General features: G+C 38.8%; 1 protein-coding gene across 2 annotated transcripts in view; it reads left to right on the plus strand.

The window, feature by feature from the left end:
* HTR1E (5-hydroxytryptamine receptor 1E) overlaps positions 1 to 13,965 on the plus strand; it is an 85,414-nt gene extending 71,449 nt beyond the window's left edge. For both annotated transcript variants that reach the window (XM_050789375.1, XM_050789374.1), the window contains exon 2: positions 12,391 to 13,965. In XM_050789375.1, the coding sequence (XP_050645332.1) occupies positions 12,576 to 13,673 (1,098 nt within the window). In that variant the 5' untranslated portion in view covers positions 12,391 to 12,575 and the 3' untranslated portion in view covers positions 13,674 to 13,965. The remainder of the gene's footprint in view (positions 1 to 12,390) is intronic.
* Positions 13,966 to 14,349: the final 384 nt, after the last annotated feature.

A 14,349-nucleotide genomic window follows, 5' to 3' on the forward strand; every position in this document is an offset into this window, starting at 1 on the left:
TGAGATCAAAGCTTAATAAAAAGTTCTCCCAGCAAAGGAAAATCCAGGACGTGATGGCTTCGCTGCTCAATTTTACCAAACACTGAAAGAAGAACTAATACCAATTCTAGTCAAACTATACCAAAATATAGAGGAGGAGGAAATACTTCCAAATGTATTCTATGAAGCCAGTATTACCTTAATATGAAAACCAGACAAAGATATCAAAAAAAGAAGACTACAGACCAATATCCCTAATGAACGCTGATGGAAAAATCCTCAACAAACTACCAGCAAGCCACATTCAAGAACACAATAAAGATCACTCATTATGACTAAGTGGGATTTATCCCTGGGATGCTAGAATGGCTCAACATATGCAAATCAATGAATGTGGTACATTGTGTCAACAGAATAAAGGACAAAAACCATATGGTCACTTCAGTTGATGCTGAAAAGCATTTGATAAAATTCAACATCCCTTCATGATTGATAAACCTCAAAAAAATGGGTATAGAGGTACATATACACAATAAAAGCCACATGACAGACCCACAGCTAGTATCATAATGAATAGGGAAAAACTGAAAGCCTTTCCTCTAAGATCTGGAACCCAACAAGGATGCCCACTTTCACCACTGTTATTCAGTATAGTACTGGAAGTCCTAGCTAGAGCAAGCAGATGAAAGAAAGAAAGGGCACTCAAATTAGAAAAGAAGTCAAATTATCCTTGTTTATGGATAATATGATCTTACGTTTGGAATAACCTGAAGACTCCACCAAAAAAAACTATTAGAACTGATAAACAAATACAGTCAAGTCAAGGATACAAAATCAACATATAAAGATCAGTAGCATTTCTATATGCCATCAGTGAACAATCAGAAAAAGAAATTAAGAAAGTAATTATATTAACAACTGCTACAAATAAAATAAAATACCTAGGAATAAACTTAACCAAAGAAATAAAAGATCTCTACAGTGAAAACTATAAAACATGATGCAAGACATTGAAGAGGATACAAAAAAGTGAAAAGATATTCCATGTTTATGGATTGGAAGAATCAATATTGTTAAAATGTCCATGCTACCCAAAGCAATCTACAGCTATAAGGCAATCCCTATCAAAATACCAATGACATTCTGCACAGAAATGGAAAAAAATAATCTTAAAATTTATATGGAACCACAAAAGACCTAGAGTAGTCAAAGCATTCTGAGCAATAAGAACAAAACTGGATGAGTAACATTACTTGACTTCAACTTATACTACAGAACTATAGTAACCAAAACAGCATAGTACTGGCATAAAAACAGACACATAGACCAATGAAACAAAATAGAGAACCCAGAAATAAATCCGTACATCTACCATGAACTCATTTTTGACAAGGGTGCCAAGAACTTACATTGAAGAAAGAACAATCTCTTCAATAAATGCTGCCGGGAAAACTGGATATCCATATGCAGAAGAATGAAATAGACCCCTATGTATCACCATATACAAAAGTCAAATCAAAATGGATTAAAGACTTAAATCTAAGACCTCAAACTATGAAACTACGACAAGAAAACATTGGGGAAACTCTCCAAGACATTGGTCTGGACAAAGATTTCTTGAGAAATACTCCAAAAGCACAGGCAACCAAAAGTGAACAAATGGGACCATGTCACATTAAAAAGCTTCTTCACAGCAAAGGAAACAATAAAGTGAAGAGATAACCCACAGAATGGGTGAAAATATTTGCAAACTACCCATCTGACAAGGTAATGATAACCAGAATATATAAGGCGTTCCAACAACTCTATGGGGAAAAAATCTAATAATCTGATTTTAAAATAGGCAAAAGATTTGAATATACATTTCTCAAAAGAAGATATACAAATAGTGTATGAAAATGTCTTCAACATCACTGATCATCAGATAAGTGCAAATCAAAACTACAATGAGATATCATCTTACCCAAGTTAAAATGGCATTTATCCAAAAGATAGGCAATAACAACTGCTGGTGAAGAATTGGAGAAAACAGAATCCTTGTACACTGTTGGTGGGAATGTAAGTTACTACAACACTATGGAGAACAGTTCGGAGTTTCCTCAGTATGATTCAGCAATCCCTCTGCTAAGTGTATACTCGAAGGAAAGAAAATCAATATATTGAAGAGACATCTGCACTCCCATGTTTATTGCAGCACAATTATAGCTAAGATTTGGAAGCAATCTAAGTGTTCATCAACAAATGAATGGATAAGGAAAATGTGGTACCAAAGAGATACCATCTCACACCAGTCAGAACAGTGATTATTAAAAAGTCAAGAAACAACAGATGCTGGCAAGGATGTGGAGAAATAGGGATGCTTTTACACTGTTAGTGGGAATGTAAATTACTTTAACATGTGGAATACAGTGTGGCAATTCCTCAGAGATCTAGAACCAGAAATACCATTTGACCCAGCAATCCCATTACTGGGTATATACCCAAAGGAATATAAATTATCCTATTATAAAGATACATGCATGTGTATGTTCACCGCAGCACTATTCACAACAGCAAAAACATGAAATCAACCCAAATCCCCATCAATGATACACTGGGTAAAGAAAATGTGGTACATGTAACCATGGAATACTCTGCAGCCATAAAAAGGGAATGAGATCATGTCCTTTGCAGGGACATGGATGGAGCTGGAAGCCATTATCCTCAGCAAATGAACCCAGGAACAGAAAACCAAATACCACATGCTCTCACTTATAAGTGGTAGCTGAACAATAGAACACGTGGACACAGGGAGGGTAACAACACACACTCAGGCCTGCGGGTGGGGGTGGAAGGAGGCAGGGAGAGCATTAGAAAAAATAGCTAATGCAAGTGGGGCTTAATAACTAGGTGATGGGTTGATAGGTGCAGCAAATCACCAGGGTACACGTTTACCTTTGTAACAAACCTGCACATCCTGCACATGTACCCTGGAACTTAAAATAAAAACAAAAATTAAAAAGAAAAGAAAATGTGATACATATGTACAATCAAGTACTGTTCAACCATAAAAAAGAATGAGGTCCTGTCATTTTCAACAACATGAATGGAACTGGAGATCATTATGTTAAGTGAAATAAACCAGGCACAGAAAGACAAACTTCACAGGGTTTCACTTACTTGTAGGAGCTAAAATTTAAAACAATGAATTCATGGGGATAGAGAGTAGAACGATGGTTACCAGAGGCTGGGAAGGGTACCAGAGGCAGGGGATGGAGAGAATGGGGATGGTTAATGGGTACAAAAATATAGTCAGATAGAAAAAAATAAGATCTTGCAGCTGATATCACAACAGGGTGACTATAGTCAACAATAATTTATTCTACATTTTAAAATTACTAGAAGAGTATAATTGGACTTTTTGTAACACAAAGAAAGAATAAATGCTGAGATATTAGATACCCCAGTTACCTTGATGTGATGATTACTTTTTGTATGCCTGCATCAAAATATCTCATGTACCCCCTAAATATATACACCTACTATATACCCACAAAAAATTTAAACATTTTTAAAAATTAAACTCTTCTGGCCGGGTGTGGTGGCTCACACCTGCTATCCCCTCACTGTAGGAGGCCAAGGTGGTGGATCGCTTGAGCTCAAGAGTTCAAAACCATCCTGGGCAACACAGTGAAATCCTGTCTCTACAATAAATACAAAAATTAACCAAAGTAGTGGCACATGTCTGTGGTCCCAACTGCTTGGGAGGCTGAGGCAGGAGGATAGCTTGACACCAGAAGGCAGAGGTTGCAGTGAGCCAAGATCATGCCACTACACTCCAGTCTGTGTGAAAGAGTGAGACTCTGTCTCAAAAAAAAATTTAAACTATTCTGCTTGTCAAAAAGCAACAAAAGGCAAACCACAGAATGGAAGAAATGTTCGCAAAACATTGTGACAACAAAAGACTTGTATCCAGAGTATATAAACATCTCCTAAAACTCTATGCACTGTTTTGAGTTTATAAAATGGTAATGTGTTCTTGTTTATGAATATAATAACCTTGTAATAATCACATGTCATATTCAATCACAATTTAAATAAATAAAAAAAAGAAAAAGAGAATAAAGAATCCCACACTGCAGTATCTCCTCTACCTCTTCCCACTGCTTCTACTGAAGATCTAATTGGGAAACAGATCATCCACCCTTCCTTTTCCCTGGAGAGGCAAAGAAAAGTATTTCCAAAGGCTGAGAAAGTAAATTTAACAAACAGAAAGATAAAATTACTAATGTGAGGGCAAGGTGCCATTCCTGAAATAATAAAAAAGAAGAAATTGGTACATATTGAAGACTTCTTTAAATGATTGGAAGTAATTTGGGCAAAATGAGAACAACCAAAGAAGAGATGAAAGAATATTTATGGTGAATTAACAGTTATTGAAAACCAATAGATTAGCTAAATTGGTGAAATTAAAAATGAACTGAGCATGCCACATACATCAATGTCCAAAAGCAGCCATTCTCTGTGGGGAAAGGTGAGTGTTGACTCTTCCTGGAGACAAGAGGTCCTTCCTAATTAAGTTCACAGGCACTGATTTTAGAGTATGAAATGCAGCTTGCTGATTAACGCATGAAACAGAATTCCAGGCTGAATTATTATTTACATTTAAGAGCATCTTTTTAAACCTCTTAAATTAAAATAAATGTACAGTTTATTAAATTATTATAAGATAATCACCCCTGCAAACCACTACCCAGATCAAGAAATGTAACTTAGCTGAACACAGAAGCCATGTCTCAATCACAATCATGTTTCTCCCCTGTAAAAATAACCATCCTCCTTATGTTTAAGCTTCCTTGAAAGTTACATCACTCAAATACATATCCCTGATACTGATAGTTTTGGTTTGCTTGCTTTTATTTTTATGTGTCTTTTAAGTCCCTTTTAGTCTATATGCCACACTTCTCATCGCCTTCCTTGTCTGCAATTTATTTTTGAAGAAATTGGGTGATTTAACCCATGAATTTTTTTACAGTTTGGATTCCAATGATTGCCTAATCATAAGGTAGTGTTAGTTTCTTGATTCTCTGTGGTTTCTTTAAAGTAGTTATTGGTCTAAGATGCTTAAACTTTTAATACATTGACTTTAGACAGCTTCAATGCCATTTGCAATAGCTATTGTATGACCTCTGAATTTTTGGTAGGCAAGAGGCAGAGCAATTGCAACTCAGAACATCACGTGGAGCCAGGAAATGCTGCTAGGAGAGAGGGTGGCTACACTGACAGAATTGAGGGCAGTTTTCCCGGCTGGGTTTAGAGGCCATGTGCAAAACAGAAACCTTGTAGCAGGAGGGAATGGCTTATCAAAGGGAAGTGTTATCTGGAAGTGTCCAGGAAGGGACAGAAGTCAGGACTTACACAGGTTGGGAAAATACTGGGAACTAAATAGAGAAAGGCAAGTATACCCTGGGGTCCTTCAAAACAGTTCTGGAAAATATTCTCTAAATGATGATGATTGCATGCAAAGTAAATGAGTTGATCAGGAATGCTCCGGGTCCACAAGCATGTTAAACTTTTAATGGTTGAGATGTTATATAATATTTTCCGATAATTCAAAGTCTTAGCAAAACTTTGTGGTAAGGCTATTTGTCTCATATTTCAGATAACTCAAAAAATGCCAGGAAAGAGGAGTATGTCAACAAGCAATGTTACATGTATGGCTGGATGCTATTTTCTATTTTTTCTCTCCCTCAGTCAAGCATGTGGCCTGGTTTACGCTTCCTTACCTCACAGATATTTCAGAAAGCAAAAGTATCAGACAGTAATCCCTATTTATGTTCTCAAAGCCAAGCCCATAGGAGATCTATTAATAAAAGGTTTGTAAATAAGCAAAAAAGGAAAAGAGAGCTTTTAGAAGGTGGCTGAAAGGGTTAGGGAAAAAAAAAGTGGAAGGAAGAAAGGAATTTCTCCCATGGTCTACATACCTATCCCCTGAAAAATGGAGGAACAGAAAAGATCCTGGGAGTCTAAGACTCGGGCCAGAAGTTCTGAAAGTCCCTTGGAGAGTCTATAATATTTTTAAAAGGGATAAATGCATGGTGTGGCTAGGGACTTAGGGCCTAGGCATGGGGTTCCTGACATTGGGACATTTCCTACGAATGTTAGGGAAGCAGTCTGGATCTGAAAGAACTGTAGGAGTAGGGGACAGTAAATATATTACCAGGGACTTTCTCTGTGCATGTGACACCTGAAACCTCTCTCCCCAATCAAACCTCAATGCCTTGGCCCTGCATAATCCTCCAGAGACTTGGGGATGTGGTTGGGATTAGAGAAAGTCTCAAGCATGAGAAGTGAGAAGCTTAGAGGCAGCAATTAAGTTGACACATGTTCTCGCTTATAACTGGGAGCTAAATATTGAATAACACATGAACACAAAGAAGGGAGCAATAGACACCAAGGCCTACATGAGGGTAGAGGGTGAGTAGAGGGTGAGGATTGAAAAACGACCTTTTGTGTACTGTGCTTATTACCTAGGTGGTGAAATAATCTGTACACCAAACCCTGTGACACGCAGTTTACCCATGGAACAAATCCGCACTTGTACCCTCAAAACCTAAAGTAAAAGTTGGAAAGAAAAAAAGAAAGAATGAATGAAATTAAGTTGACTTATGTTTAATAGGCTTTTATTACACATCAGAGTTTGTGGGATGAAATTTGTCTCCATTACCCAATGCAGAAAACACTGAGGAAATTCATATAACAAATGACCTCTAACACTTACATAGCACTTACTATGTATTAAGCGTTGTTCTCAGTTTCTACGTGTATTAACACATTTGATCTTCACATTACCTTAATCTTAGAGAAAGATGTCATTACTCCTGATTTAAAGAGGAGGAAATTGAAGCAGGCTAAGGTTAAAGAACATGCTTAGGATTACACCGCAGCTGACAGGTGGCAGAGTCAGCATTCAGAGTCCATGTGGGTAGTCACCACTCCAAACTTCCTCTCCAAAACCGCTGACTCAGGCACACTTTTTAGTTTAAAGTAAATCAGGACTTATGAAGTGCATGTCAGTTTTCTATTGGAGGAACCAGATCCAAAATATAAAACCCTCTTTAAGAGAATTTTTAAGATGAGCAGGTGCCAGCTGACTCCTCCTTCTTGATAATGCTTAGGTGCTTTGGAAACTCTTCCCGGATGAAGAAGAGATTCTTGTCCCTCTTCAACTGCTGCAAAGGACAAACCCCTGAAGAATAGTATGACAAAGTCGGCCTTAACATCTATCATCCCTGTAACCTCTTCTCCCTAGTGCTCTGACCTTCACTGGGATGGTATAGCAGAGGCTCCAGAGTATCCCAGGAAATGAGGAGCAGCGTACACTAACCAGTTTGGTTTAGAGTAATTCTCTCTTATTTGTAATTTTTATGAAAAGCCATTTAAATATGGCCTTGGACTTCATGATATTTTTTATGTCACAATAAAGTGGAAATTTAAAGTTATAAATTCCCCAAAAAGGTCCTCCATCAACTCCTCACAGGACATATCCATTTTTACCTCTGATTATTGCAGTTAACTTTCCATTCTGGTGGACTGATAAAAGTCTGGTGTGTTGATATTAGTATTTGGCTTTGTTCTGCAGAATGTATTTTGAGTTGAGTGTTATTATAGTCCCTCCTCCCACACTATGTGAAAAGCTGAAGAGGCTTAACAGATTCCCAGGTGCTATTTAACCAGCTCTGTTCTACTTAGAAATCATACTATGGAGTTGGTAGTGGTTAAGGTAGCGGTTAGAAAAACACTAAGGCATTGGTAGTGGTTAGAAAACCACATGTTATTTTCCTGAGAAGTTAAAGAAACTCAACACAATTGAGGTTGAATCATTTCCTGAGTATGACTATTATCTTTGACGTCTTCACTGCCCCCACATGATCCCTAAAATTGCTCAAGGAACTCTACTTCTTTGATGCCTCCAGGCCCCATTGACCACTTTCATCAGCCTCCCCCACTATCGCTTTTCTTCTTCCTCTTTTACATCTCACTCACTCCAAAAATGCTCTCTGTCCCAATATAAAGGATACTGAGTGTAGTAGCAAAGAAAACTGTAAATAGCCTAGTTAAAAAAGACGATCTATCTCCAAAAAAAAAAAATTCACTCCACATTCTTCTCCATAGCTATTATTTCTCTACTCCCCATTTCAGCAAAGCACTTGAAATAACCTTTCTTATTTATTGTCTATCTTATCTTCTCCCATTCTTTCTTGAAACCCCCACCTTCAGCCTGACTGACAACATAGGGATACAAAATTTAACTCTTACTGTGAAAGGCTTAGGCACAAAATAAACCAGGAAGTCATGTTAAGAGCTAAGAAAGTAGCTCTCAACCTGTAATATTTTTACTAATTTAACTAGAAGTAGTCCAAAATGTGAATCAGGCATACATCCCACCCACTAGAAATGTATAGTCTGTTGGGGAGAATAAAAAAATAGTCACAAAATAAGGAAGAAAATGTCACCAGAGAGATGACAGTTAGGAGTTATGGGAGCTCAGATAAACTGAGCAGATTTAAAAGATCTATAAAGCTGAATTATTTCTGATGTTTTTAAACTGCATGCTTTCAAAATCACTACATTTCCTAATTACCTCTACTATAAATCGAAATTTCTAAAGTTTTCCTTATCAATGCTACTCTCTATACTCTCAATCTTACAACCAGAATGGAAAAGCCTTTTTATTGAGAACCATTCTACCCAATAAATCTCTAGAACCCAAGGAAAACATAACCAAGGATTAGTACATGCACAAAAAAAAACACAACTTTTTTCATTCAATTAGAGAGAAAGAGGTCAATGTGAAGAAACTTTGACCATGCAACACAGGGAACAACGGAGAGAGGTCGGTCCAAGCAGCTAGTAGATGGCACCGCTGGAATCTGAACCCAGGTCTGTCTAATTCCAAAGCCCACAATCTTTCCATTTTACAGTCTATCTCAGATACAAATGCAAGTTTAAACTGTTTGTAAAAAGGAGGGAAAGGTACCAGCAGAGAAGAAAATATTCAGTCTACAAAAGAGAGGGGGTTGTTCATAGAACTAGCCCCATGGAAGAACTAGAGAAACACAAGAGTCATTGAATAGTAGGTATAGTCATAGAAATGCTGTGAGTGCATAATGGAAACAGGCTAAAAGATTGTCATTTAATTACAGAAAGATACAAACTGTCTTGAAAACAATTGACACATTTGTGGTCTTCAGTGAACTTCTTGTTTTCTTTTATTTTCTATATCTGAAGGCTAAATGTCACCTATCTCTCCCCCTTCTTGGTTGTTGCTCTATAAGCAGAAGAAATTAAAACTAGGGCTAGATCTCATCCACAGGCTGGAGTATTTTATTCCTGCCACCTATCTCCAAACCACCCAAAGACTCCCTCCAACATTCACACCCTCTTACACATGTGCCTCACCTGCTTCTGCCTCCATTCCTTGCTGAAATCACTGTCTGTTAAATCTTATGCACATCAATCTATATCTCTTCTTAAAACTGCTAACATTTCCTTGAAGTCTTCCTGGACCAAATCCCGTGGAGTCAAATCATAGAATTTGATAAGCCTTCTATCCAGCAGTCATTAACTGTGAATATTTCCATGTAATTTTGATTGCTGTGCTCTCATGAATATACATTTGTATTTGATTTTATATTTCTATAAAAATGACACTAGCTCATTGACTGACCAGCTTAATCACAGCTATCTTGGAGAGAATGAGAGAGGAGAGGAGAGCAGAGGAGAGGAGAGGAGAGCAGAGGAGAGGAGAGGAGAGAAGAGAGGAGAGGAGAAGAGAAGAGAAGAGAAGAGAAGAGAAGAGAAGAGAAGAGAAGAGAAGAGAAGAGAAGAGAAGAGAAGAGGAAGAAGGAGGAGGAGGAGGAGGGAAAGAGAGGAGAGGAGAGGAGAGGAGAAAGGAGGGGAGGGGACGGGAAAGAAGAGGAGATAGAGAGAAGAGCATGAAGAAGAAAGAAGAAGGGAAAAAGAGGAGAAGGAGAAGAAGAAGAAAAGAAGAGGAAGAAGAAGAAGGAGGAGGAGGAGGGAGAAGAAGAAGGGCAGGGGGCAGGAAAGAGGGAGGGAGGGAGGGAAGGAAGGAAGGAGGGAAGGAAGGAAGGAAGGAAGGAAGGAAGGAAGGAAGGAAGGAAGGAAGGAAGGAAGAGAGGGAGGGAGGGAAGGGAAGGGAAAGGAAGGGAAGGGAAAGGAAGGGAAGGGAAGGGAAGGGAAGGGAAGGGAAGGACAGCCACAAATGTCAAGTGAAACAAAATACTTTTTTTAATATAGACATCTTTAGTTTGGTGATGATGCTGTTTCACAGTTGATTTATTGTATTACTCAGAGAATAATTTTCCACAAATATCAATGTAATGTTATATGCTTTTCTCCAAAAAAAAAAATAGAACAGTATGATGCATAAAATGTTAGAAATAATTAGACAAAGTTGTGTAATCCCACTGTGACACTTACATACCTTTGGAGTTTAATATTTACTGTGAAAGTTTTGTTTTTGTTTTTGTTTTTGAGAAAGTCTCACTTTGTCACCCAGCTAGAGTACAGTTGCACAATGTTGGCTCACTGAAACCTCCGTCTCCCAGGTTCAAGCGATTCTTATGCCTCAATCTCTCAAGTAGCTGGGACTACAAGTGTGTGCCACCACACACCTAGGTAATTTTTGTACTTTTAGTAAAGATGAGGTTTCGCCATGTTGGCCAAGCTAGTCTCAAACTCCTGACCTCAGGTGATCTGCCCACCTCAAACTCCCAAAGTGCTGGGATTACAGGTGTGAGCCACCACACCCAGCCTATTTACTGTGAAAGTTTAAAATCTAATTTGAAAGCTGCTTCTTATAAGCAATATAATTTTTTCTTTAATGTAATGATCCCAGAATTTTTAATGTTACATAATATGAATACATATTTCAAATGCAAAAAAAAGCCTTTTTACATATAAACATGTATAAAAGAATAAATATAATAAGAAATTAATTGGGGTGGCAAAGTACATTTAAAATTTTGTGATGTTTTTGTCAAAAACGGTTTGAACAAATTTACAAGAAAAAAACAACCCCATCAAAAAGTAGGCAAAGGATATGAACAGACACTTCTCAAAAGAAAACATTTATGCAGCCAACAAACATATGAAAAAAAGTTCATCATCACTGTCATTAGAGAAATGTAAATCAAAACCACAATGAGATACCATCTCAGGCCAGTCAGAATGGCAATCATTAAAAAGTTATCATTCTGAGCAAACTATTGCAAGGACAGAAAAACCAAACACTGCATGTTCTCACTCATAGGTGGGAATTGAACAATGAGAACACTTGGACACAGGGCAGGGAACATCACACACTGGGGCCTGTCGTGGGATGGGGGTATGGGGGAGGGATAGCATTTAGAGAAATACCTAACGTAAATGACAAGTTAATGGGTGCAGCAAACCAACGCGGCACATGTACACATATGTAATACACCTGCACGTTGTGCACATGTACCCTAGAACTTAAAGTATAATTAAAAAAAAAAAAAAAAAGTCAGGAAACAACAGACACTGGAGAGGATGTGGAGAAATAGGAATCCTTTCACACTGTTGGTGGGAATGTAAATTAGTTCAACCGTTGTGGAAGACAGTGTGGTGATTCCTCAGGTGATCTAGAACTGGAAATACCATTTGACCCAGCATTCCCATTACTGGGTATGTACCCAAAGGATTATAAGTCATTCTACTATAAACACACATGCACACATATGTTTACTCCAGCACTGTTTACAATAGCAAAGACTTGGAACCAACCCAAATGCCCATCAATGATAGACTGGATAAAGAAAATGTGGCACATATACACCATGGAATACTACACAGTCATAAAAAAGGTTGAGTTCATGTCCTTTGCAGGGACATGGATGAAGCTGGAAACCATCATTCTCAACAAACTAACACAGGAACAGAAAACCAAACACCGTGTGTTCTCACTTATAAGTGGGAATTGAACAAAGAGAACACAGGGACACAGGGAGGGGAACATCACACACCAGGGCCTTTTGAGGGGTGAAGGGCTAGGGGAGGGATGGCATTAGGAGAAATACCTAATGTAGATGATTGGTTGATGGATGCAGCAAACCACCATGGCACGTGTATACCTATGTAACAAACCTGCACGTTCTGCACATGTACCCCAGAACTTAAAATATAATTAAAAAAAAAAAAAAAAACAGTTTGAAAACTTCCCCGAAGTGAAAAAGTATCCTTTGAGGAGCAATGTAAAGATGAGCTCAAGTTCCACAGGAAAGAGAAAATTAAAATTTATAAAGAATGTATAAATATCAAACTATTTTCATGTTTTCCAGGAAAAGTGTGGCTTTCTCATTCATTAACCAATAGCATAATATTTTCCAGGAACCTTCACTCAGAAGAAATGCTGTGGCCCTTCCCTTTACCAACAGAAAATGGAACACAAGAGACCACATAGCTGAACAAATTACAGCCTCCTTACAAGTGAGAAACCTTCGAGGCTACGTAGTTTTCAGCCAAAGAAAAATAACCAACAGCTTCTCCACAGTGTAAACTGAAACAGGGAAAACATGAACATCACAAACTGTACCACAGAAGCCGGCATGGCTGTGAGGCCCAAGACCATCACTGAAAAGATGCTCATTTGCATGACTCTGGTGATCATCACCACCCTCACCACGTTGCTGAACTTGGCGGTGATCATGGCTATCTGCACCACCAAGAAGCTCCACCAGCCTGCCAACTACCTAATCTGTTCTCTGGCCGTGACGGACCTCCTGGTAGCCGTGCTCGTCATGCCCCTGAGCATCATATACATTGTCATGGACCGCTGGAAGCTTGGATACTTCCTCTGTGAGGTGTGGCTGAGTGTGGACATGACCTGCTGCACCTGCTCCATCCTCCACCTCTGTGTCATTGCCCTGGACAGGTACTGGGCCATCACCAATGCTATTGAATACGCCAGGAAGAGGACGGCCAAGAGGGCGGCGCTGATGATCCTCACCGTCTGGACCATCTCCATTTTCATCTCCATGCCCCCTCTGTTCTGGAGGAGCCACCGCCGCCTAAGCCCTCCCCCTAGCCAGTGCACCATCCAGCACGACCATGTGATCTACACCATTTACTCCACGCTGGGTGCGTTTTATATCCCCTTGACTTTAATACTGATTCTCTATTACCGGATTTACCACGCGGCCAAGAGCCTTTACCAGAAAAGGGGATCGAGTCGGCACTTAAGCAACAGAAGCACAGATAGCCAGAATTCTTTTGCAAATTGTAAACTTACACAGACTTTCTGTGTGTCTGACTTCTCCACTTCAGACCCTACCACAGAGTTTGAAAAGTTCCATGCCTCCATCAGGATCCCACCCTTCGACAATGATCTAGATCACCCAGGAGAACGCCAGCAGATTTCTAGCACCAGGGAACGGAAGGCAGCGCGCATCCTGGGGTTGATTCTGGGCGCATTCATTTTGTCCTGGCTGCCATTTTTCATCAAAGAGTTGATTGTGGGTCTGAGCATCTACACCGTGTCCTCGGAAGTGGCCGATTTTCTGACGTGGCTCGGTTATGTCAATTCTCTGATCAACCCTCTGCTCTATACGAGTTTTAATGAAGATTTTAAGCTGGCTTTTAAAAAGCTCATTAGATGCCGAGAGCATGCTTAGACTGTCAAAAGCTAAAAGGCACGACTTTTACCAGAGCCTCATGAGTGGATGGGGGTAAGGGGTGCAACTTATTAATTCTTGGACATACTTGGTTCAGGAGAGTTTGTAAGTATGTGTGGTCTTGTTTTCTTGTTTGTTTGTTTGTTTTGTTCTGTTTTGTTTGAGGATTGTTATTCGGCGTGCTGTTTTCTACCTCTGGTCTTATCTGTGATACATAATTTCAAATAAACATTATCATACAAAAACATAAATTTTGTAGAAGTAATAATAAGGTGAAATAGTAAATACTTTTTATGGGCTTGGTTTTTCCTAGTCATTTCAGTTACCCTGCAATTAAAGAATGCCAAAAATATCTTTATTTGCAGAATTTCTTATTACTTATAAATTAAATACCTGATAATGCCCTCTATGGCATTAAATCTGAGATTATGGCTCTATCTGCATACATATTCCAGTGGGAATTGCATGACTACATAAAGAATTCAAAGAAAGTGATGTGCTGTCATCTACTGCTTGCAGACCTGAGCTAAAGTCGTTTACTGTAGCACTGTGACTACATAGCCTATTCCTTTCAGGTAAAAATAGTACAGCTGGCTTGTCCTTTTTAGTTCTTGATTAAATACACTTCCTCGTTTTCTAAAATGGAAGTACCTGGAATAAATGCACTGGCAGTTTT

The sequence above is a fragment of the Macaca thibetana genome, chromosome 4, assembly GCF_024542745.1.
Source record: "Macaca thibetana thibetana isolate TM-01 chromosome 4, ASM2454274v1, whole genome shotgun sequence".
In the NCBI taxonomy this organism is placed as follows: Eukaryota; Metazoa; Chordata; class Mammalia; order Primates; family Cercopithecidae; genus Macaca; species Macaca thibetana.